Genomic DNA, 26,485 nt, shown 5'->3' on the forward strand with positions numbered 1-26,485 from the left:
AGGACCACTTTACTTTACCCTCTATTTTAGAGAAAAAATATTACTGTGCCGACTTAGGACCACTTTAATTTACCTTCTGGTTAGACTGAAATCATTACTGTGCCGACTAAGGATTATTTTGCTTTACCCTGTGTTTTAGAAAAAAAAATCTTACTGTGCCGAATTAGGACCACTTTACTTTACCCTCTGTTCTAGAGAAAAAATCTTACTGTTCCGACTTAGGACCACTTTACTTTACCTTATGTTTAGATCGAAATCATTACTGTGCCGACTAAGGATTATTTTGCTTTACCCTGTGTTTTAGAAAAAAAATCTAACTGTGCCGAATTAGGACCACTTTACTTTACCCTCTATTTTAGAGAAAAAATATTACTGTGCCGACTTAGGACCACTTTAATTTACCTTCTGGTTAGACTGAAATCATTACTGTGTCGACTAAGGATTATTTTGCTTTACCCTGTGTTTTAGAAAAAAAAATCTTACTGTGCTGAATTAGGACCACTTTACTTTACCCTCTGTTTTAGAGAAAAAATCTTACTGTTCCGACTTAGGAACACTTTACTTTACCTTATGTTTAGATCGAAATCATTACTGTGCCGACTAAGGATTATTTTGCTTTAACCTGTGTTTTAGAAAAAGAACTTTTACTGTGCCGACTTAGGACGGTTAAAATATTACATTTAACAATGCATCCTCGTAGACGCATTATGTAAGTGGTGAAACCCCAAGCTGTTTTAAAAGCCTTACTGTCACTCTTTTTTGCAACTTTATACGTCACTATAAAATTGAAACATTATGCATACTAGTTTGTTCCAGTGTTCTGAAAAATAACCATTGTTGCATTTTCACACCTAAATTGCAATTTTTAATTGAATTTAGAACAGAACATTGTATTGCTTCATGGGTCAAATATATATTGGTTGAGAAAAGTGTAACGGTGATTTTTTGAAACAACGGTTTTCTTTCGAACACTGGTTTACCATTGAATGATATAATAAATTGCCAATTTTCTTACAATTTATAAATATCGTTAATCATTAAATGTAATTATCATACATATGTATAATTCTGGAAGAACAGATTTGAATCAGTGGAAAGTTGAAGCGCATTTGAGAGAAGGAAATCGATTCAATGAAAGTAGATTAATGTGAAGTGTGTGTATGTGCTTTTGCTTATAGATTGATCAGACTTTGTTGAAGAAATTTTTTGAGAAATTTGTCGATCGATTGATGGAAAGTCGACTGAATGAGTTTTGAGAGCCAACCCTAGGATTGTTGAACCATGGAAACGGTGCTTTCATTCATGGCATCATCTCTGCAAATGCTGGAGGATGTTGTTGTTTCTTCGGAAGTTGCTGGAGTCACTGTTAATTGTCTTTGTTCCATATGATCCAGGGTTTTTTCGATTGCTCTCAGACGTTTTTCAAGTCTCGTCGTACCCAGAATTCCAACCTGAAGTTGAGGTCCTAGTGGTAAAATGGCTAATAACCACCAGGTCCAGGATGGTCCATCTGGTAAGCGCAGCCAATCATCTTCCGTTTCTGGCATTCTTCCAAATACTCGTTGGATCTCTGATTGCTGCGTCGATGGTACTGTGTCCCACCATCTTCTACTTTTCGATCGAACCTGCCAATTAAATTTATTAGGGTCTTATTTATTTTCTGTGTTTTTTTTCAATCCAAATACATGTAGTTATGTTTGAAAGGGATTTAAGGAAGTGTTAAAAACGAGCAATTCTGATGTGCGCTTAATTTTAAAAACTATTCAAAATCATTCAGAGTTCAGAAGAATTGAAAAGAATTTTGAGAATTAAAAAGAACATAAAATATAAAAAATAACACAGAGAATCCAATGAATAGAAAATATTCAAAGAATTCAAAAGAGCTGAACTATTCTAAAGGAATAAAAGAAGCTTGAATAAATTTAAGGGGGTAGGGTGGGTTAACGTTAAAAGAAAATCCATTTTTCGTAAATTTTGTTTGAAAAAACTTTTATTTATATGAGCACATGTGTTATGGCATTTGATGGACAAATATTTGAACTTCTCTCAATAATTTTTTCATTTTTTACGAAATAGCGGAATTTGAAAGTCAAATTTTCTTTTTTTTTCGGTAAAAAACCGCTTCTTTTTTTGTCTAATAAAAAAAAATAATAAGTTTTTTTTTTAAATCGTTCAATCCTTGTGGAGTGATATCTAGAAGAACTGGTTCAAATTTGGTAACAATCGGATAAACCGTTTTTGAGAAATCGCGGGCCCCGTTTTAAGAACGTAGTTTCAAGAAAAACGCGTTTAAAGTTTTAAAACTAGAAAACGAATGAAAATAATAACTTTTGAAATGTTATACTTTTAGAAAATTTAACGCACAAAAATTAGATTTTTTTGCCTCCAAGGTATCAAGAATTGAAGTAGGTTCAAAGGATTAAGGGTGTTCAAGTGAATTTAAAAGCATGTGAATAAAAAAATACATAAAACTTGTTTTAATGATCTTAGGGTTCTAAAATGTACTGGTATAAGGCTAAATTTATTTTATTTAATTAAAATAATCCAAGGAAATTTAATAGAAATCGAAAGAATTCAAAAGAATTTAAAAGAATTCCAAACGACTCATGGAATTCAAGAGAATTCAAACAAATTTGAAAAAATTCGAAATGATCCTAAAAACATATGGAGTTTGAAGAATTCAAGAGATTTAAAAAATCAACGGAATTCAAAACAATTCAAAGGAATTAATACGAATTAATACGAATTTAATCGAATTCGGGGGAATCTAAAATAATTTTAAAAAATTCTAGAAAATTGTGAGTTTAAGGGGATATAAAAGAACTGAAAGGAATTCGAAAGAAGCAAAGAATTGAAAAAATTTCTAATGTGTTCGTAAGAATTCAAGAGAATTATAAAAAATATAACACATTTCCAAAAAAAAATTCAAGGGAATTTTAAGGGATTTTAAATAACTTAAGGGAATTTGGAAGAATCATAGGTACATTTAAAGAATATAAGAGTATTTGAAAGAATTCAAGTAATTCCGAAAAATTCCAAGGAATTTGAGAGAGCTTCAGGGAATTTGTAAAAATCAAAGGGATTTTGAGTAAATTCAAGGGAAGTCCAAAAATCCAGGTAAATTTTGAAGAATCTAAGGAATGTAATAGAATTCACGGATATTTTAAAAGAATTCATAAAATTTTATAGAATTCAAGAAATTAGAATGAACTGAGATATTTTGAAACAATGAAAAGATCTTAAAAAATTCCAAAGGATTCAAGAAAAAAATCATCAGCCTTCAAGGTAATTCAAGAGAATTCAAAAGGATTCATAAGTATCAAAAAGATATTCAATGGAATTAAAGACAAGTAGAAAGATTTTAAGGGAATTCAAAAAATAAAGGGAATAAGGGAAATTAGGTAATTCGAAATTATTGAAAGGATTTCAAAAAAAATTATGAGAATTCGAAAGGATTCGAGGGAATATTATATAATTTAAGAAATTCACAGAAAGTTAAGAGAATTCAAGAAATTTAGAACAAATACAATAGAATTTAGAAGAATTAACGGGATTTCAAATAAATTCAGAAGAATTCTAAATAATTCAATAGAATTTCAAAGAAGCACAAGAATGTTTAGGATATTTAACTTTTAAAGAACATAAATGGTAAACATCGCGGTAAAGTGCATCGTGGGTATCCAACACCCCCACGTATTTAATCATGTATTGTTTAACCCCTATAGAATATTTTGTCACAATAAAATTATCAGATATAGTTTAAGGTATCTTTTATGAGGTAAAGTTGATTTTATAGTCATTTATTTCTTTTAAGTTTCTTAACAAAATTATTTTTAAAAAAAGTGAAAACAAGGTTTTGTTTTCCTTAAAAGTTCATAACTCACGCAATTTTAATTATTTTAACCTGAAAATTTATTATTATACTTTTGAAATAGTGTAATTTCATGAAAAAAATATTGCAACATGGTGGCTTTCAAAAAAGATATTTATTTGCACAATTGAAGTTAAGTTTATGATAAAATGATGAAACAGATTTTTTGCTTTTAAATCGATTTATTATTCTAAAAATTAAGGAACTCTGACATGTAATACTATGAAAATACAAGAAATTGAAAAAAGAAACATATATAACAAAATCAATAAAATTTCAACAAAATTTGCTCCAAAATTACTTTTTCACTCACGAAGTCCACACTGGGTGTTAGAGACCCCACGATTTTTTTACCTCCACTTTCAGCAGCTGCTGTTAGTAGGCTGAAGCTTGACGCAGTATGCTAAACGACTTTACTTATAGTTAGTGTGTTCGACTAAAGCTAGATGGCGACACATACTCAATTTTATCGATTTAAATATGGTTTATAAGAGTTTGAAAATATCTTGGGTTGTCTTACACCCACAATGCACTTTGAGGGTTAAACAATTGAAAAAGATTAAAGGGAATCGAAGTGATTTAGAAATGCCAGGAAATTCGAATGAATTCAAGTAAATTTGACAGAATTAAAAAAATTAAGGGAATGTCAAGAGATTTATGACAGTTGAAAGGATTCAAGGAATTGAAAGACATATTAGGAAATTTAAAAGAATGAAACTGATCCCAAGGAAATTTCAGAAAATTTGAAATAATTTAAGGGGATCAAAGAGATTTAAAAAAATGCATGGAAATTAGAATAAATTCAAGGGAATTTTAAAGTATTCAAGTAATTCAAAAAAATTCAAGGTAATTTCAAGGGATCTAGAAAGTTTTAAAGGATTTAGGGAATTGAAAAGATCTGAGGGGAATTCGAAAAAATTCAAGGAAATTCGATCAAATTGAAGCGATATTTAAAGGATTCACAAAATTTTAAAGAATTATGGGGAATTCTAAAGATTCAAGCAATTTAAAAGGATTTAAGGTCTTAGAAATACCTTAAGGGAATTTGAAAGAATCAAAGAAATATAAATAAAAATTCCAGAAAATTTTAAAGAATTCAAGGAAACCCCAAAGAATTTAAGAAAATTCAAAAATATTTAAGTGAGTTCGACATTTTTTTCTTTTTTCACTTCAATTAAATTTTTTAATATTCAAGGAATTTGAAAGAATTTAATTTTAATGGATTTGAAAAGGATTCAAAGAATTAGAAATAAATTTAGAGATCTCTCAAAAAACAGGAGAATTCGAAGGAATTCAGAATAATTCGATGGAATTCAAAAAATTTCTCCAGAATTAAAACGAAATTCACATAAAGTGGACAGAATTTAAAATCAGTCAAGTGAATTCAAAGAATTCAATAGGTTTTGAAAGAATACAACAAATTTATAAAGAATTTAAGAAAATTTTAAAGAATTTAATCATTAATTTAATTAATATCTATACTCTTATTTTAATAAATAATTTACCTTATCATGAAGTTCTAAAATATTGAGCACTTGATCTGGCTGAACAGGCGAGTCTCTCAAGAACTCCACTCGGGCGGTATCGTAACCATCTTTTTCTCCTCCAGATAAAACTCTGAACCTCCTGGCACCCACTGTACTCAAAATACTGCACCCATCTTTCAATAAGACTCGATCTCGAATTTCCAACATAGTGCCAAATTCAGCATACCTGAAAAAATTATTTTAATTACATTTCACTTACTATAAACTAGATTGAACAAAAATATCATTACTTTTGTGTTCTACAGTTTCATAGTATGGTTGAAATTATTTATGGTTTTAAATAATGTAAGTCTGGGTGAAATCAAGCAACGGACACGAATCACTTCAGCTCTTGAATGTTCTTGATGTCGGTAAGGTAAGAATTTCTATTTTGAACGCAGCCTGTCCGTCTACTACTATTGTCCAAAGCAAACAAAAATAGTGAAAGATTAAAAACATATTCAAAAGATTTCAAAGAAATCAAAAGAATGCAACAAATTTTAAATAGTAAAACAATTCAAAAGACTACAAAGAATCCAAATAAATCCCAAAGGATTAAAGAGAATTTCAGGGATTCGAAGAAAAATAAAGTCAAAATATTACGAGGAATTCAAGTAAATTCGGAAGCATATAAATAGAAAAAAATACACAAGACTTGTTTAAATGTTCTAAGGATTTTAAAATGTACTTGTATGAAGCTACATTTATTTTATCTACTTCTAATAATTTTAAAAAAATTTAATAGAATTCGAAACAATTTAAAAGGATTTGAAATAATTCAAGTTAGTTCCAGAGAGTTAAAGGTAATCAGAAATAACTGAAGGAAAAGCATTAAAAAGAATTGAAAGAATTTCCAAAATTTTTTAAGTATTCGAAAGAATTTAGGAGAGTTTCACAAAATTCAAGGTATTTCCTAAAAAATTTCAAGGGAATTTAAGACAATTAGACAAATTCAAAAGAATTTGAAAGAATCAAGGAGATTTAACAAAAATCGAAGTAAATTTAAAAGGATTAAAGGAGTTTAAAAAAAATACAAATGAATTTTAAATTATTTGCAAAATTGAAAAGAATTTCAGAAAATTCGAAACAATCAAAGGGAACTTCCAAAAATTCAAAAGAATCCAAGAAAATTTCCAAGAACTTGATGATTTTCAAAAAAATAAAAGGATTTCCAGATAATTTGAAAAAATTATGAGAATTTTAGAGAACTTAATTTAGTTTAGAATAATTAAAGGGATTTTTAAAAATCAAGAGAATTTGAAAGAATTTAAGGTAAATTTATAGGATTTAAGGACTTGCACAGAATTTTGAGAGAATTTCAAATGATTTAAGGAATTTCTAAGACTCATTCAATTTAAAAAAACTTCAAGAAATTCGAATGAATAAAATGTATTTAAAAAAATCCAGATAATTCGAAAGAATGTAAGGGACTACAAATGAACGCATGTGAATTTCAATGAATTACCGGAAATTTAAGGAATTCATGAGAACTTGAAACAATTAAAGGAATTTCCAACAAAAAAAAATCTACGAAAAATAAAACAATTCGAAAAAATCAACTGAATTCGAGAGAAATTTAGGGAATTTGAAAAAAACAAACAAAGAGATTTCAAATAAATTCAAGGAACTTAAAGAATTATAGTTAATTGCATAGGATTAAAAAAATTGAGAAAAAAAAACGTAACGGAATTTGAAAGAAATAAAAGATCTTAAAAAAATGTTGAAGGAATTCGAAAGGCAAACTTAAAAACAATTTTAAAAAAATTGAAACAATTCAAGAGAATTAAATACAATATAATGGAATTCGAGAAAATTAGAAAGAATAGAAGGGAATTTGAAAGAACTGAAGGGATTGAAAAAAAAATCAAGTAAAGCTAAAAGGATTCGAGGCATTTCCAGGAATTCAATGGCTTTTCAAAGGATTCAAGAAATTTTACAGGTTTTAATGAATTGTGAAATAACTTAGGTAATTCAAAAGAATCAAAGGGATCTAAAAAAAATTATTTACAAAAATTCGAAAGCGTTCAATGGAATTTCGAATAATTTTAAATATTTTGAGGGGTTTCGCGACCAATAAAAAAATCAAGGTTACAAAGAACATAAAAGAATTTGTAAGAATCAAAGGAACTTCAAAAAATTCGAGGGAATTCGAAAGAATTAAAGTAAGTTTTAAAGAATTCAAGAAATTTCAATAATTGCAGAACTTTCCACAAATGCAATGGAATTTCAAAGGATTAAAGGAATTGGGATAAACTTAAGGTATTTCAAAAGAATCAAAGGGATCTAAAAAACTTTCAGAAAATTTGAAAGAATTTAAGAGATTTTCAAATAATTTAAAGAACTTCAAGGAATTTCATCCCCTAGGCCCTTTAAAGAAATCAAAGGGATTTTAAAGAAATTCATGAGAACTCAAAGAAATTCAAGTAAGCTTCAAAGGATTCATTAAATTTCAAATTTTTTTTAAATTCCAGAAAATTCCAGGAATTTGAGAGAATCAGAGGATCGTAAAAAATTCCAAAACATTCGAAGGAGTCATGCTACTTCAAGATAATTCAAAGGAATCTGAAAGAATTCAGGAGAATTAAAAATAATTCAATGGAATTCAAGTGAATTATAAAGAATTTAATGGTATTCAAAAAAACTTAAGATAATTCAAAAGAATCAAGAGGATTTCCAAAAATTAAAAGGAATTTAAAAAAATTCAAGGGAATTTCAAACAGTTTAAAGGATTTCACGACGAATTGAAAAAATTTAAGACAATTACGGAGAACCCAAAGAAACTTAAAAGAATCGACAGGATTTTCAAAAAAATGTAAGCATTTTCGAAAGAATTCAAGTAAATTCCAAACTATTCAAGGAATTAAAAAGAAATTCAGGAAATTCGAAAGAATCAAAGAGATAAAAAAATAATTCAAGAGAATTCGAAAAAATGCAGAAGCATAAAAAAAATGTAAGGACATTCAAAATAATTAAGGGGAATGTCAAAGAATTCAGGGAATTTATAAACAAAAATAAAGAAATTCAAAAAAACTAAAAAAACATCAAAGAACTTTGAAAGAATTAAATTGATTTAAAAAAAGTTCAAGTAAATTTTGAAGGATTCGAGATATTTCGAGGTTTTTGTGTTCGTGAACGGACACGAACCACTTCAGCTCTTGAATGTTCACAATATCAATAAAGTAGAAATTTCTACTTAGAACACAGTCTGTGCGCCTACTATTTCAGTTAAAGCAAAAAAAAATTGTTCCAAAATCAAACACCTGTAGTTTAAATGAAGGAAATATAGTTGCAGCTAATCAGATGAAAGTTTGGAAAAAGCTGCCCCAATAACAATGACTCTAAAATCATCCTTGATTTGCCTTGTGGAAACGCAAATTTAATTCTGAAAAATGTCAACTCACCTTTTGGCACCCGTGGCTTCTCTGTTGAGGCACGCCGCGATGGCGAATTGGCGGACGCCACTCTCGACGCATCTTCTCACCATCAGTCTGTACCTCGGCTCGTACACGAAGAGGGGACATGCAACGCATGGGAATGCAGTTGTGCAGACGAAGACGGCGATCTCTTCACTTCCCAGAAGACCGAGGCCTTGAACCAGCTCGTGTCGATGACTCGCCGCCCTCGAAGTGTATTCTTTTGGCGCCACGATCTTTAGAGCCCTCTCCACAAAGTCCGTCACAGTCTTTTGGCTGCTCGCCAGGTACTGGAAAAAGAACAAAAATCCATAGATTGATTGCAGCTGAGACTGAGCTTGCGGCGATGACACCCATTTCAGTGACCCAATTAAAAAAGTTCCCCCATTTCTTCCAGAACTCTGATTCAGAATACTAACTTTGAAATTTTGTTTTGATTCATATTCCTTCCAGTAATGGGTCATTAGAAAAAAACGGTCCATGTAACGCTAATTTATATGGACCGTGGAGGTAAATGGCTCCCTCATAGCGGTCCATTTAACGTTATTTGCATGGACCGCGAAGCTAAAACAATCTCTCATGGCGGTCCATGTGACTTTAGTTACATGGACCTCGAAGTTGAAAGATTGCGTGTTACATGGACCGCGATGAGAGGGTCTTTCAGCTCCCGGTTAGATCAGGCGGTAACGCTCCGGGATTGTAGCTGGAAAGTACGGGCTCGAATCCTGCTGCCGGCATTTTATTGTCAATTCAAAAAAAAATAATATTGACTATTTTATAGAACAATGCATTTATTAAGGTAAAATATTCCAATAAATCTAAAGGCATAAACTTTCTGTTGGCACCTTTTTACGCCTAAATGACCGGTGTGAAATAAGAAAATGTTTGGATAACATTAAGACTTTTAAAGGATCTCTACTAACGTTGAAGTAATATACAAGAAATGAAAAGAGTTAACATTTAGTGGGTATGTTTTGGTTTATATGACTCTAATTTGAAATATATTACACTTTTTTACAATAATAATTTTCTACAATAGTGATGGCAATAATAATTCTTAATTGTTCTTAAATATAGTCAAAATATTTCAATTTATTTATTTTATTTTGGTAGCACACCTTATGGCATATTATTATAGAAAATTTCGAAAACGAAATTTGAAAGAATTTAAGGGAATTTGAAAGAACTCAAAAGAATTAAAAACTTCCAGGAATACGAAAAAATCAACAGAATTAAACAAATTCAAGGAATTTTTAAAAAATGCAAGGGAATTCAGAAGGATTAGAGAAATTCAAAGAAATTTGAAAGAATCAAAGGGATTCTAAGAAAATGCAAGTCAATTTGAAAGAATTTAGGAAGATTCAAAGAATTTAAGGACTTAAACAAAATTAAAGGAATTTAAAAAAATCAAAAGAGAAGTCAACAAAATGTCAGAGAATTCGAAAGAATTTAAGGAACTTTGAAACAGTTGAAGGAAATGCGAAAAATTCACACGATTTCGAAAAATTCAGTGGGGTTCCAGACAATTCGAAAAATTCAAGGGAATTTTAAAGAATTAGAGGGGTTTCAAAAAATTAAAGTGACTACGAAATAATTAAATAATTAAACTCAAAGGAATTTTAAATAGTCGAATGGATTTTGAGACAAATTTGAAGGAATTCAAGGAATTTGAAAGACTTAAAGGGAATTCAAATACGACGGAAATTTAAAATAATTTAATGGAGTTCGTTATAATACACGGGAATTGAAGAGAGTTAAAAATCAAGACGATTAATAAGAATTCAAAGAAACTCAAAATAGGTCAAGAAAATTTGAAAGAATTCAAAGAAACTCAAAATAGGTAACGGAAATTTGAAAGAATTTAAGGGAATTCAAAATAGTTCAAGGGATTTAAAAAAATGAAGGAAATAAGAAAAATGTAATGAAATTCGAGACAATTTAAAAGAATTAAAGAGAATTTGAAAGAATTGAAGGGAATTTGTAAGAATCAAAGGAATTTCAACAGAATTAAAAGGGATTCGAAGAAATGCAGTGGAATTCTAAAGAGCTAAGGGATTCAAAGAAATTCAAGGGACTTAAAGAAAATGGCATAAGATGCAAGGGAATCTGAAATAATGAGGATTTAAAAAAACACAAGTACATTTTTAAGGATTTAAGGGATTTAAAAAAAGGGAATTTAAAAGAATTCAAGGGAATTCGAAATAGTTCAGGGGATTTAAAAAAATAAAGGAAATAAAAAAAATGCAATGAAATTCAATACAATTTGAAAAAATTAAAAAGAATTTGAAAGAACTGAAGGGAATTTGTAAGAATCAAAGGAATCTCAACATAATTAAAAGGGATTCGAAAAAATGCCATGGAATTCTAAAGAGCTAAAGGGTTCAAAGAAATTCAAGGGAATTAAAGAAAATTGAATAAGATGCAAGGGAATCTGAAATAATGAGAACGATTTAAAAAACTCAAGTACATTTTTAAGGATTTAAGGGATTTCAAAAAAGGGAAGGGAATTTAAAAGAATTCAAGAAACTGGAAAGAACTTAAGAGAATTTGAAAGAATTCAAAGAACTTTAAAATAATTCAATAAGGTTTGAAAATTTAGTGAAATACAAGGCAATTTGAAAAAAAGTGAATAAATCTAAAAGAATAAAAATAATTACAAAAAATAAATAAGGTGAATCCGAAAGAATTCAACACATTTCGAAACATTTTAAGTGAATTAAAAAAAAAACTGATAGGAATTCCGAATGATGGAATAAAATGTAAGACAATGCAAATGAATTCAAAGGAATTTAAGATAATTTGGGAATTACAAAAAATCAGGAAAATAATTCAAAATAATTCAATAGATTTCAAAATAATTGAAAGAATTTCGAGAGGACACAAACAAATTTAAAATGATTAGAAAGAATTTAAAAAGATTCGAAATAGCACGAAGAAATTTTATAGAGTTCAAGGTACATTCTATGGAAAAGTAGCTTTGAAGAAGAAAAACAGATCTGCTGAGGCCTTTCGTGGCGTAACAGGTTAACTCTGAACTGATGTACAGTGGCGTTCCCGGTTCAATTCCAGGCTCATGCATATTTTTTTTTGTTCTTAAAAAAAATTATTTACCCGCAGAAATGGTTAAAAATCCAATTCAATCTTATTTATTACTCCTAGTTAAATCAGGCGGTAGCCCTTTGAGTGTTTTAGCAAAAAATCGGGGCTCGATTCCTTCTGCCGGTATTTTTCCAAATCTTTTTTCACGCATTAGAATGAATCAAGATTCTCAAAAAACCGAATCTTCTTCACCAGACTATAATATTATTAAATAAATTATGCATTAATCATTAAAATTATATAAATCATTTCAATATGGCTTAATTGTGAGAAAAGAGGCAATGGATAATGACGGTTACAGGCAAACACGGAAGCAGTTTTTGAGACCACAAACAACCATTTCAATCTCCAACATCGTTAACCGCAAGTAGGCATTACAACTTATTTACAAAGAGGTGATAGTGAATTTTACTATGTATAGTGTAGAGAAGAAACCGAGAATTTCCTCGTGGGAAGATTTACAAACATAAAAAATTTTACTTTCCATAACCTATTTTTATTTTTATTTTATTTACTTTGTTATATTTTGCAGATCCCATAAATCACCATACTCAATATTTAGGGACTTTTTTTATTTTTAAATTTACACTCCTTTCAGTAATTGGTCATTACCAAATTTGAAATATGCTAAATTAATAAATTTTGATCTTAAACTATAAGATTTAAAAAAATCTTTTTCAAAAAATTTAGTAGCTATTTGCAATTTACAATTTTTTATACTGAAAAAAAATTATAAAAAAATTCTAGCAAGGGATTGAACCCTGATTTTCTGCTTACGAACTCTGATGCAAATGTTAAATGTAACCTAACATTATTAATTTTTATTACAAGTATGATTTTACTTACATCGGAAAGAGAAGTGACACAAAGGGGGCAGGAGGAGGAGTAATCCAGACAACGGTCTAAACACATCCAGCAGTAAGTATGTCCACAAGGTGTCGTGACAGGTTTCCATAATAGCCTGCAGCAAAGAATGCAGTCCAATTCACTGGTTGCGCCACCAGAAAGGGGTGGTAAGAGAATTTCTGCAGGTCGCGATTCCAATCCTACAGATAGAGACATTTTGGTTTACAAAATTTTGAGCAATAATTAATAATTATTAGATTCGAATTGAAGGCGCTTGAGATAGAAAGAAACTTTTAACAATTTTAAACTAAAAATGTTTGAAATTAAACAATTTAAAATAAGGTAGAATCCTGAAAAAGGAAAATATTTTGAATGGAATAAAAAGGAATTAAACCCGTATTATTTTCAAGTAAAAAGTTTGAAATTGAATAATTTGAAATTGAACGTGTTTGGGTTTTAAAATGTTTCAATCAGAAGCTCTCCAAGTTGGAAAATTTCAGACTCCTATTTTTTGTATTGGCGAATTTTATAGAAAAAAGTTAAAATTGTAGATTTTTTTATTCAAAGTGTGAAAAATTGAAAATCGCTCTTTTTAATTGAAGAAACTCCAAATTGAATTATTTCATATTACAATTTCGAAAAGGGATTAGAGTTTTAAAAATTAGATCATTTTAAATAGAAAGGAACTGAAATAATATTATTTCTAATGGAAGGCGTTTACAATGAAATAATTTAGAATTGAAAACTTTTGAATTTAAATAAATTTCAATTCAAAGCGAGTAAAATTCGACAATATAAAAATCTTATTACACACAAAAAAATTATTTAAAATTAAAATTGATTTTACGTATTTTTCTAGGATCAAAAAATAAATTTACCGTCATTTTTAGCATTCAAAAAGGACAAATTTTTCTGCTATAAACCTTTCAAATTAAATTATTCTAAACAAGAAGAAAAGTTCAAAATCAAGAAATTTTAACAGAATAACATTTTTCTAATTTCGTGAATTTTGTATGGGACTTAAAAATCCCAAAAAAATAAAATTATCGACAAAAAAATGTTCCCCAGGTGATGAAATTGTCAAAATGTCAAATTTCCGAATGGGAAAATTTCTGAATAGTTAATAATATTACAGAGTTTAAATATTCCCGAATAATAAAATTTCCTATAGTTTATAATATTGCCGAATTTTAAAATGTGCAAATTACAAATTTTCCAATTCTGAATAACTTAAATTATTGTTCCTAAATTAATATTATTCATTTGTCAAAAATAAATACAATAATTAAACTTTTGGTTCAAAGAATATATATTTTTTGTTGAATGTATTTCAAAAAATTATTGTTTCAATTTAAAACAACAATAACTGAAACATGAATTTCTCAATGCAATATTTTTTTGATTGAGCAATAGATAAGCATTGAACAATGAGCATTGAGAACAATTTTTTCAATTATTGTTGATTCAAATTCAAAAAATAATTTTTTTAAAATACTTTGTATATACAAGCTAAATTTTGCTTGTCAAAATATTTACTTTCCGCATTTTTAAGGAAAAAATATGAGTGATTAAAAATTGATTTTCTTAAATTGTTTAAATTCCACAATTTTATAGTTCGGGCATTTTGCAGTGTCAGATGTTTTATAATTCGCAATTTTCAATCGGAAATTTTTTCATTCGGGAAATATCAAATTCGGTAATTATAAAAATTAATTTTCAATTTGTGCATTACGAGTTATAAAAAAAATCGTTTTATTCTGAAATGCAAAATTAATTGGAATTCGAAGATTATTATTATTAATTATTATAATCATTCTGGAGTTAAATAAACATATTTTTGAACATCGAGGATTTAATTTGTATGATTTTTCTTTTGAACTTACTTTTCAACTTTTCGACCTCTTGAAATACCCTGTCCAAAGTTGCGTGCAATTTCACATTGTCTTGTGGCGTCATACTGGATAAAGGCGATCGACAAATTGTCTGGAAAAATAAAATTATTTTTCATATTATATTTTTTTATTTAAAAAATGGGCAAAAAAAATTTTGATGAAATAAATTTCTGTTGGTTAAATTACACGGTTCTTGTTCCACCAAAGTTCACTTGTCGTTACGTAACCTGCCAGATTCATATCGCGAGGAATTCGACCGGTTTAACCTATACATTGGGTTCTTGACGTTACGAATGCATTTAGGTTGCCTTTCTCGGCTTGAATTAGCGATTGCAACTATTCTCGAATTGTGAAATTTTAAGATAAATATTTTTTGCTTCCAATTTTTTTTGTTTAAAAAGGTTTTTAATTTTTTTATGAATTACCTTCTAAATTATTGTTTATGAAATTCATTTTAAATCAGGCAGGTTCTACACTTTCGTTCCCAGAATCTCGCCGTGACGAAATATGTAGTTTTTTTAAAGGAAATTAGGTGAAATATATTTGTCCAATTAAAAAAAAAATCAAAAAGAAGAGCAAGAAAGAGAAAAAAACAAAGAAAGTAAGGAAAAGAAAGAAAAAAAATGTTGTAAACAAAAAATGAGGAGTACTTGAATTTTGACGCCTATTTGAAAAAAAAACAATTTTTAAAACAAAATAGCGAAAGTTTGTTTAAAAATATAAGAAGTCTATTTAAAAAAAATTGCTACCTATACTTTTGTAGCCAGTAAATATACATAAAATCGGATTTTTACATTTTTCCTGGGAGCAACAAAAGGTACAAAATGTTAATTAAAAGGTTTGCATGTCAAAAATTTAAGATATTTGAAAAGAAGTTAAGATAATATAAAGAATTCCAAGAAATCCAATAATGAAAATAATTCGAAGATTCGAATAAATTAAAGAATTCAAAGAATTCAATAAACATAAAAAACTTGAAGGAATTGAAAGAATCAAAGGAATTAAAGGAACTAAAGGAATTGAAATAATTGAAGTATGAAAATAATTAAAGGAATTCAAGGAATGTAAGCAGTTGAAAGTTTTCGAGGAATTATAAGAATTCGACCACAAGAAATAATTGAAGGAATTAAAATAAAAGATTTTGACAACTTTCAAAAAATGCAATAATTCAAGGAATTTAACGAATTAAAGGAATTAAAAAGATTAAAGAAATTAGAAGAATTCAAGGAAATTTCAAGAATTATATAAAATAAAGGAATTTAAAGAAATTATATAATGAAAAAAATTTAGGGAATTGAAAGAATTCAAAAGAATCCTGAACATTCTAAGAAATTAAATAATTTAAAGAATTCGAAGAATTTAAGAAATTTAAAGGATTCAAGGAATTTAAAAGATTCAAGGAATGAAAATAATTAATAAAATTCAAGAAATTATAAGAATTCCAAGAAATTCAAGGAATTGAAAGAGAGAAAAGAATTTGAAAAAATTCAGAGAAATAAAAAAATTCAAGAAGTTTAAAGAATTGAAAGAATTAAGAAAGTCCTAACCATACAAAGAAATTAAATATTTTAGAGAATTCAAGGAATTGTAAGAATTTTTTTCATTAAAGGAATTAAAAGAAATATAAAATTGAAAGAATTCAAGCTATTTCAGGGATTCAAGGAACTTAAAATATCAAAGAAATGCAATGAATTCAAAAAGTTCAAGGAATTATAAGAATTCAAAGAATTTAAGGAATTGAAAGAAATCAAAGAATCGGAAACATTCAAAGAAATCAAATCTTATAAAGAATTCGAAGAATTTAAAGAATTTAGAGAATTCAAGGAATTGCAAGAATATTGTAAGAAATTAAATAATTAAAAAAAAACATGCAATAATTAAAGGAATTAACAAGAAATCAAGTAATCGAAACAATTAAAATCATTAAACAAATTGAAAATATTCAAAGAATTAAAAAAATTGAATGAATTCAAGAAATTTTTATGAACTTTATGAATTCATTCAAATAAATCAAATAATTCAAAAAATTCTAAGAATTTCAGGAATTAAAACAATTAATGAAATAGAAAGAAATGAAAGAATTGATAGACTTCCATGACTTAATAAGAGTTAAGAAAGTTTAAAGAATTCAAAGTGTCCAACGAAATTAAAGAGTGTCAGAAATGCAAATAATCAAGAAATAAAAAACATCAGTGTTAATTCAAGATTAATTAAAAAGAATTTAAGTGGATTAATTTTGAATTCAAAGAAATTAATTGCAAGTTCAAACATATTAAAGAGATTTAAATAAATATTAATTTTAAAAAATTCAATGAATTCAAAGAGTTTCAAAGGATTCAAAAGTTTCAATAAATTTAAAAGAATTCGAGAATTGAAAAATGATTTAAAGAATTACATTGACTGAATTATACTTTAAGAGCACTGAAGAAAATCTAGAATAATTTAGTTCTCTGAAAACTATAATTTTCAAATGTTTCTCGTAAACCTAACAAGAAATCACAAAAGTGCAAGAGGTATTTTTTGTGGAACATTTTTCTTGAACTTAAAAATATATGAACCTATTACCTTAGTTTACTAAAAAGAAGTAACAACAAATTAAAAAAAAAAGAAAAAAATTAATTTTGGGAGCTTTAGGTACGAATTAGCAAAATTACATTCTTCCGAATCTGGTGAAATATTATATTTCAATTGAAAAAATCGACGATTCGATATTTTTTATAAATTATTTTCTGAGCATTCATAAAATTATATTTTTTTTTACCTGAGTAAATTCTTCCTCTCCTCCACTACTATTATCTTCACAATCGGAAGTGTTTAGTGCTGCTCTTCGATGTCTATGACTCGAACTCATTAAGGGCAGCAATAAATGGTGACGTTTTCTTTTTGTACGGATAGAATTCTCCACTGAGTTGTATGGGGTTAAAATAAAAGCGTTTGTTTTTCTTCTTAAATTTGGTGATAATGCTCTATGGAGCGCCTGGAATAAAATAACTGTTATTAATAATAAATCCTTGAAAAAATGAATAATTATTTTTGAAAATTCAAAGAAAACTTAAATTTCTATAAATTTTGGTCTGCTATATTTTTTAAGGTGGAAAATAAAATTTTAAGACTAAGTTCATTATCAAGATTTCAATTTTCAACAATTTCAGATTATTTTAGATTTCTGTACCGGAAATAGGTATTTTTAGTAAACAAAATATTAGTTTAAAAAAATTTTAATTTTCTCAACAAAGAAAAATTTTTCGGTTTTTTAAGCGTTTTTTTCCAAAAACTGGAATTTGAAAGAAAATCATTAGATTTTAACTCTACATATTTTTTGAACAATTTTAGGTTACGTTCGCCCTTTTAAATATCCGAATTGGCAGTTTCGAACAAAACTCATTGCGAAATAAATCGATTTGAAAGAAAATTCACAATTTTAAGACATTTTTAGGTTATATATGGAGTTTTTACCAGAAAATGGTATTTTTAGTAAAAAGTGATTGAATTTAAAACAAAGATTAAAGATTTTTTCACAGTTATAGGTTAAGCTGGCGTTTTTATTCAAAAATCAGTTATTTTATACAAAATTAATCTAATTTGAAGAAAGATTCATGATTTGTAACAATTTTTTGTTACGTGACTGTTTTTTCATGAATTATTAATCATTTTAATACAGAATTATTAGATGTTAAGTAATATCTACAATTTACCAAAAACTTTAGGATTTTCTTGTTGCACGCTTGACCTAAAATATAAATTTTTATTTCAAAATAATTAAATTTCAGAGAAGGTTCATAATGTTTTTAAAGTTTTAGGTTATGTAGACGTTTTACGCCAGATATCGATATTTTTAGCAAAAAATTTGATAGCTTTAAAAAAAGATACCATTTTTTTTAAATTATGGGTTACATAAGGTAACGGTTTTACTGTAAATATCGATATCGATTTAAAGGAGAACTATAATTATGAGACAATTTAAGGTTATAATTTGGAAGAATTTTCTGTTATGCTAGTGTTTTTATTTGAAAATCAGTATTTCCAATAAAAGAAAATCCTTTAATTTTTCAGATTATTTATCATACAGAATCATTAAATTAATCATTTTTGTACAATTTTGGGTTTTTTTTTTAATTTAATGCTGGAAATCGGAACTTTTATTAAAAAATTATTGCAATTCAAGAAAGATAATACATTTTTAAGCTGATATGCTTCACCTAAAATTGAAATTTTTATTAAAAATTTATCAGATTTCAAAGAATATTTATAATTTTTAATAACTTAAGGTTACGTTGGCATTTTGAATAGAAAATTAGTATTTTTAAACGAAAATCATTATAACTTGAACGAGATTTAGAATCTTTTAAGAATTTTGAATTAAGTCAATGTTTTTCGACGGAAACTGATATTTACAAAAAATGTACATCTCACAAAAATATTATATATTAGTTTTGAATGTGGGACATCATTTTCCAATTTTTTCAAACATATTATTCTGTTTTTGTTTTCTTTTAATTTTAAATAATAGATGCTATCAAAAAACAAAATTTATATTCATATCAGTATCGCACTTTAATTCAAAAATTGTATTAAAAAATATAAATAATTGCGTGTGGGTTTGTTTTTTAGGTTTATTCAAAACTTCATTGAAGAATTTTTAATTTTTTTAACTAAATAATTTAATAAAAGTATTACATCCTGATGCATGCAGTTTAAATGGGTTAATATCTAGAAAAGGTGTATTAGGCAACAATAGATTTTATATGATAATAGCATTAAGCAAGTTAAAAACGAATTGCGTAAGATTCAGTCAAGCTTTGTCACCGCAGGCAACTTCAATCTTACACAAACAACTTGCTCATTATATAATTTTTCCAAGATCGAAATTACAAAATTATTAGGAATAAAAGATATTTGAATTTAATATTTAGTACAGATAAGCAATTTCTAATTAAATCCGAATTAAATTCAATTAAAGGAAAATTATACTTTGAAAGCTTCTTAATCAACGCATTATTTAATTAAATTTAATTTTCACTTTGAAGTTGCTTCAAAATTGAGGAAAACTCGTCACTTTATGAACATTTAATTTCTCAACTGATCGATTATAATTCTTTTTATAAGAAAAGACTGCATAGTTGGGTGGACATAAAATGCATTTTTTTAATGATACTTATAGAGGTAACACGCATTTCCCATAAGAATAAAACTACGTTTTTGTAAATTTTATTTAGAATATTTAATAATAAGTGAATCTAGTTGAAAATCAACATTTCTGTTCACAATTAACCGAAGAATACGAATATTATTTTTTAAATATATAACATCCCATAATTTTGTTTCATAGGTGTCCAAAAAACCCCATAAGGAAAAAATGGGGTTTGCGAGTTTTCACCACTGAATATAATTTCTTTGCGTTAAAAAAATGTTAATTGTTCCTACTATATAAAATAGTATTTTATACTGCTAGTAATAAGACGTTCACAAGAATTGTTTAAACAATTTATTATGGTTTTTGGGAATTTTCTCTTGGAATAGAGATAGAAGGTCGCCGTTTTTAAGAAATTTCCTTGTTTCTGTCAAATTTTCAAATAAAGTAAAGTAAAAGTTAATCAATGTTAACATACTCAATAGTTTAGAAAAACTATTATTATTTTAAATAAATAAAGCTAGAGATTGAGGTTTTTTCTGAAATTTTAAACTTTTGTTTCAGTTTTATCGTTGAAGTGAGTTAATATTTAATTTAATTTAGCAGAAATAATTGTTTAAACAAATTATTATTGTTCTTAACTATCTTCTCATATTATAGTAATGCTAGATAGTTGCCGTTTTTTCTGTAATTGTTAACTTCATGTCCACTTTTTATTTCATGAGGTAATAATTCATGCAAGTTAACAAAAATTATTGTCTGAATAATTTATTATTATTTATGACTATCTTCTCCTATATTAATGCTTGAAAAGTGCAGCTTTTTCCTGAAAATTTCAATTTTATGCCCACTTTATACTTAGAGTCAGGTAATAATTAATAAAAACTAATAAACGTGATTACTTAACAAATTATCATTGTTCATAACCATATTCTCTTATATTGATGCTAGGTAGTTGCGATTTTTCTGAAATTTTTTACTTTTTTCATTTTTCCCTTTGTATAGTAACAATAAATGCAAGTTAAACTATAATAGTTGTTTAATAAATGAATTATTGTTTATAACTATCTTCTCTTGGACAAGTGCCAGAGAGTTGCTGTTTTTTCTAAAATGGCTAACTGTGCTTTTCCTTTTTAATTATGAACAATTGATAAATAAGCATTAGAGAAAATAATATTTCAAAAAATCTCTTTTGTTTTTGGGAATATATTTTTCTGAAATAAAAAAAAATATTTGAAATATGTTAAATGTTTTCTACAAGGATCACAGGGATCTTTAGAATTTTTTGGGTAGCGAAAAGATAAAAAAATATTCAATTCAAACAATAAAATAATATTGAATTGTTTTTCTTTTTGAGGTTCACTTACTATCTGTCCAAAAATAAAAAGTTAAAGCAAAACTGAAGATTTCAGAAAAGAAGCAGCTTTCTAGCATTAATCCAAGAAAATATAGTTATAAAAAATAAGTATTTGTTTAAATAATCATGTTTATTAACTTGCATAATTATAATCTCACTGACTGAAAATTGAACCAAACATTTAAGCAACTGCGTTTGTTCACTTGCATTATTTATTTCTTCGCTAAGTAACAATTAGGTAAAAAGTGAAAAGTTTCAGAAGAAACCGCAACTGCCTTGCATCGATAAAGAAGAACATAGTTATAAAAAATTATAATTTGTTTAAATAATTATTTTGTTAAATTGAATTAATTATTAACTGAATCCAACTGAAATGTAGACAAATAGTTGAAAATTTTAGACAAAACCTTAACTTTCTATCATTATTCAATTTAAATGTAATAATAATAAACTAATTCAATAATTATTTATATCAACATTTATTAAATATTACCTCACTCTAATTGAAAATTGGGCAAAAGTAAAACATTGTTGAAGAACCTTGACTTTCTAGCTCTGTTCTAAGAGAAAATTACTTAAAACAATAATTAATTGTTTGAACAATTTATTCAGAAAAACGTCTTTTTGTCTTATGGAAAATACGATTTAAAATGCATGGGGTTTGAGGCTCTCCTAAATTGTTATTTTTCAAATGAAAAACATTCCGCAAAATGATAAAAATAAAATTATGTAAAAATAAAATTGCCTACCCTCGTTAGTTCATGGCGAACATTTTGTGGATTTTTGTCAATCGCCGCACTCGTACAAAGAGCAAAAACTGCCTCCTCGTGCCTTCCTAATGCCGACAAAGCTAGCCCTCTCCTATAATGACCCTAGATTAAAAAATACCAATTTTGTAATATTACAATAGAATATTATATGAAATAACTCAAAAAAAGTGTATGCAATTATTTTGTTTATTTGCAGACTTCGTAGACGAAAAATCTCTCCCCCAAATAGGGAAAATGGGGTGGTCTTTTGAAAAAATTGGGAAATAATAGCAAAATAAATTCTTCCAATTAAATAGATCCATACAAACCGTCTAGAATTTAAGAAAAATAGGGAAAACATTTTTAACAAAATAGGGGAATTTTGAACAGAATAATTAAATTTCATAACAAATAGTTGAATTTATAGTATTAAAAAATCAATCATTAACAAAGCAGTTGAATTCACAACCAAATAATTGAAAAATTGTTAAAAAGCGGGACAAATTTGTACTTTTTTACGAAATACTGGATTTCTCAACAGATAAATTAAATTTTGAACTAAATTGTTAAATTTTAAATCAAATAATGGAATTTTCAACTTACAAAGACGTATTATGAATTTTAAAATAAAACTATAATTCTTTAACCATATATGTAATAGTTAAATTTATAGTAAAAAAAAAATAATTTTCGATAACAAAAAAAAAAAATAAAGATTTTAAACCAAACTGTAGATTTTTCTTATAAAACTGTTGAATTTTTAATATGAATATATGAATTTGTACAAAAAAAGTTAATTTTTAAGAAAATAGTTGAATCCTTATACAAAAATGATTATTTTTTAACTATAAAGTTACATTTTCAACCAATAGAGATGAAATTTCGACAGATTAATGAAAGTTTTAAGCAAGAGGGATAGATTTTCTTTTTGGAAGAAATAGTATGGATTTTCATTTCAAAGAGTGAACTTTGAAGAAAATGGATAAACTTTCAGCAAAAAAATCGATATTTAAGCAAAAAATGAATTTTTGACCAAAAGACGAATTTTAAACCAAATAAATGAATACTTAACTAAAAAAGCTGAATTTTAAACCGAAAGTGGAATAGTTCAGTTTTCAAGAAAGGAAAGTAGTTTTCTATTAAAACAATAAATCATCAACAAAAAAAAAAGTTATTCTCGACAAAGCAGTTTTACTTTCAACCAAGTAGTTGAATTTTGAATAAAAAATATAAATTTTCGAAGCCGAAACCGAAACCGAAAAGACGAATTTGTAAAAAAAAGTTGAATTTTCGATTTAAAAAAACTATATTTCGAGGAAGACAGATGAATTTCCAAACAAAAAGGACAAATTCTCAAAAAATACATTAATTCTTAACATAATTGTTGAATTTTCAAGTGAAAAAGATTAATTTTCAAACGAAAAAATAATAGTTAAACTTTCCGTTTAAAAAATTAATTAAAAAAAAGGAATTTTTAACAAAATAGTTCAATCTCCAACCAATGAAACGAATTTATGATAAAGTAATTTAACATTCAACCAAGCAGGTCAATTTTTAACAAAAATAGATTAATTCTTCATACAAAATTTCATTTTTAACTAAACAAGGATACATTTTTCACTAATAATAGAAAAGTTAAATTTTAAAAAAATCTAATTTTCAACAAATATAACGAATTTCTAATAAAACAGTTAAGTATTTAACTATTAAAATTAATTTTTACCAAAGAAGTTCAATTTTCAACCAGGCATTTGAATTCTTAACCAAAAAAGTTGACTTCTAAATATAAATTAAGTTTTTTTACAAATAATACAAATTTCAACCAAATAGTAGAATTTTCATTCACAAGAGATAACGTTTTAAACAAAAATATAATAGTATACTTTTCACTTAAAAATAATTACTTTCCAACCAAAAATAATTGAATCTTCTTCTTGGCTGCTATTAATTCAGTCCGCATTTAAGCGAAAAACGAGAAAGAGAGTAAGTTTCTATAAAAAAAGAGAAAAAAACAGGACTTCTTAAAAAAAAAAAAAAAAATTAAGGGATTCCGTGAAAAGTCTGCATTTGTACAATAATAATAATTTTTTTGCGACTCTCTGAAACAGGATTTGTTTTATTGTTTTCAAATCACAAAATAGTTTAAGTTAATAAACAGGAGGTGCCGAAACACGAGGCAAACCGAGACATGTGGTGTCAGAAAATTCAACATAATTTGCGAAATTCAAGATTTCCTGTGTCCCGCTTTCCCCACAGTTTGTTCCGGTTAGTCCCGCTTCGCGGTACTGAAATGATTAGTAGAAAATATTTAGAAATAACTTGCTTTGGTCTGATTCAGAGTGATTCTTTATTCAAAAGTAAATAAATTAATCTCTATAATATTATTTTTAATATTTTGTAAAATTGCTAACCTTGCCCCAGTCTGGTCGCAATCGAACAGCATGATCGGCGTCAGTGAGGGAGGCTTGTGGCCTATTTAGCAAAAGTAAGGCTTGTGCCCTGTTGCTGAGATGCAGCGGACTGTTTGGTGCTGAAACAGAGAAAAACAAGATTGTAAGATAAACTATTTATTCAATGATAATCCTAAGGATTACTACAATCCTATAAGATAAGACTAAGTACTAAAAACATCTGAAGTCACTGAAGTACGGGGTAAAGTCAGATAGGGTTTGCGGTAAGGTCAGCTAAATGCGGGGTTATGACAGATAGGGTACGGGTTAAGGTCGGCTAAGTGCGGGGTTAGGACGGTAAGGGTACGCGGTGAGGTCGACTCAGTGCGGGGTTAGGATGGTAAGGGTACGCGGTAAGATCGACGCAGGGCGGGGTAAATACGGATAGGTTATGGGGTAAGGTCAACTAAGTGCGGGGCTATGATAGATAGGGTACGCGGTAAGGTCGACTCAGTGCGGGGTAAATACGGATAGGTTATGGGGTAAGGTCGGCTAAGTGCGGAGTTAGGACAAATAGAGTACAGGGTAAGGTCGACTCAATGCGGGGTAGGTAGGACGCGGGGCAACCTATTTACACTATTAGGTAAAGTCGACTAAATTACGGGGTAAAATCGGAATGGGTATGGGGTAAAGTCGGATAAGGTGCGGGGTAAAGTCAGCTAGTGACTTCTCCATGAAGTGCTGAGTCAAGAAAAATAATACCTAAAGAACATTTCAAAATGTCAAAAATTCCATTTTATTTAAAAATAGGATTATCGTCTCAAAAATCAGATCATGTATAAATTATAATACACATTGTGGCATAATTTTTTTTTATAATTCCATTTTAAATTCACAATAGTTTCCTAAAATTACCAGAAAGTCGCATGGAATTTTGAAACAAGTTTATAAAAAGTGGCATCAAACTTTTAAAGATAATTTTCAAGTTTTTAAAATTTAATAATTATATATTAGATTAAAAATTGAATCATTTAAATTTTAAAAGGATGGAAATTGTATTTTTTCTAATTAAAAGTGTTCCAAATTGAATTATTTTATAACGGAAACTCTTGAACTTAAATAAATTTTTATTCAAAGCGAGTACAATATTCGACATTTTAAACTTCAAACTTAATTAAATGCTTCAAAATTAAAGCTTCTTAAATTCTGCAATTTTTGGTTGATATTACTTAAAAAATATAATCTATTGATAACATTTGATTGAGCATATTTTTTAGGATCAAAAAATAAAGTTACCGCCATTTCAGACGATAAAAATATTAAATTATAACACTTTGAAATTGATTTATTCCTAAAAATGTTAAAAATGAAGTAACTTTGAAGATAAAATTAATATGAATTTTCATTTAAAATTTAAAATAAATTTAATTGACGAAAATTTTGAAATTAAAACTTTTTTAAACTGAAAATCTTTCAATTTAAGATATTTTCAATATTAAAATAGTTTCAATACTAGCCAAGTTATTAAATTACTAAAAAATCAATTTCAGATACTTCTGTTTTGATTTGTCTTAATTTCAAACCACATAATTTTTACCTTCTTAATTTCAAATAATAAATTATTTCTTCATTCAGTATTATTAATCGTTCTTGAAATATTCCAATAAAATTGTTTTCAATTTTTCAATAAATCATTTATTTAAATTCTCAAATAAAAAATAAATTAATGCAATATAAGATAGCTATGATACCAAATTTTTTTTATAGAAAATTTATCGTTTTTATTTGAAAATGCTACTTTACGATTGAAAATTAAATAATTTAGGTTGAAGATTCAACTACATTGTTGAAAGTTCGTCGTACTGGTAGAATTCAACTGTCTTTCATTAAAAATAACAAAATATTTTTTAGTTTAAGATTAGACTTCTTATTTGAAAATTAATATCTTTGGTTTAAAAGTAAGCAATTTCGTTATTTTTTAATTAAAAATTTAAATATTCTATTTTTGGTAGAAAATTGATTTTTTATTTGAAAATTAAACAATTTGATTGGAAATGAAATTCTTTTTTCGAAAATTCGTTCTTTTTTTGGGTTGAAACTTAATTTTTTTTTAATGAAAATGTAAATATTCTATTCTCGGTTAAAAATTGATCTTTTTTGGTTTAAAATTCGTTTTTGGCCTTTCGAAACTGATCTGTTTTGGGCGAAATT

At 27.2% G+C, this 26,485-nt stretch overlaps 1 protein-coding gene across 1 annotated transcript in view; it reads right to left on the bottom strand.

Moving 5' to 3' along the window:
* Positions 1-65: 65 nt before the first annotated feature.
* The window catches only part of LOC117182289 (LON peptidase N-terminal domain and RING finger protein 3), an 87,343-nt gene continuing 60,923 nt past the window's right edge, over positions 66-26,485 (bottom strand). Inside the window, exons 2-9 of the mRNA XM_033375416.1 lie at positions 24,296-24,414; positions 21,885-22,007; positions 17,409-17,624; positions 14,639-14,738; positions 12,756-12,955; positions 8,799-9,100; positions 5,377-5,584; positions 66-1,625 (exon numbers count right to left, since the gene is read on the bottom strand). Coding sequence (XP_033231307.1) covers positions 1,266-1,625; positions 5,377-5,584; positions 8,799-9,100; positions 12,756-12,955; positions 14,639-14,738; positions 17,409-17,624; positions 21,885-22,007; positions 24,296-24,414 — 1,628 coding nt within the window. The 3' untranslated portion in view covers positions 66-1,265. The remainder of the gene's footprint in view (positions 1,626-5,376; positions 5,585-8,798; positions 9,101-12,755; positions 12,956-14,638; positions 14,739-17,408; positions 17,625-21,884; positions 22,008-24,295; positions 24,415-26,485) is intronic.

The sequence above is a fragment of the Belonocnema kinseyi genome, chromosome 10, assembly GCF_010883055.1.
Source record: "Belonocnema kinseyi isolate 2016_QV_RU_SX_M_011 chromosome 10, B_treatae_v1, whole genome shotgun sequence".
Lineage (NCBI taxonomy): Eukaryota > Metazoa > Arthropoda > Insecta > Hymenoptera > Cynipidae > Belonocnema > Belonocnema kinseyi.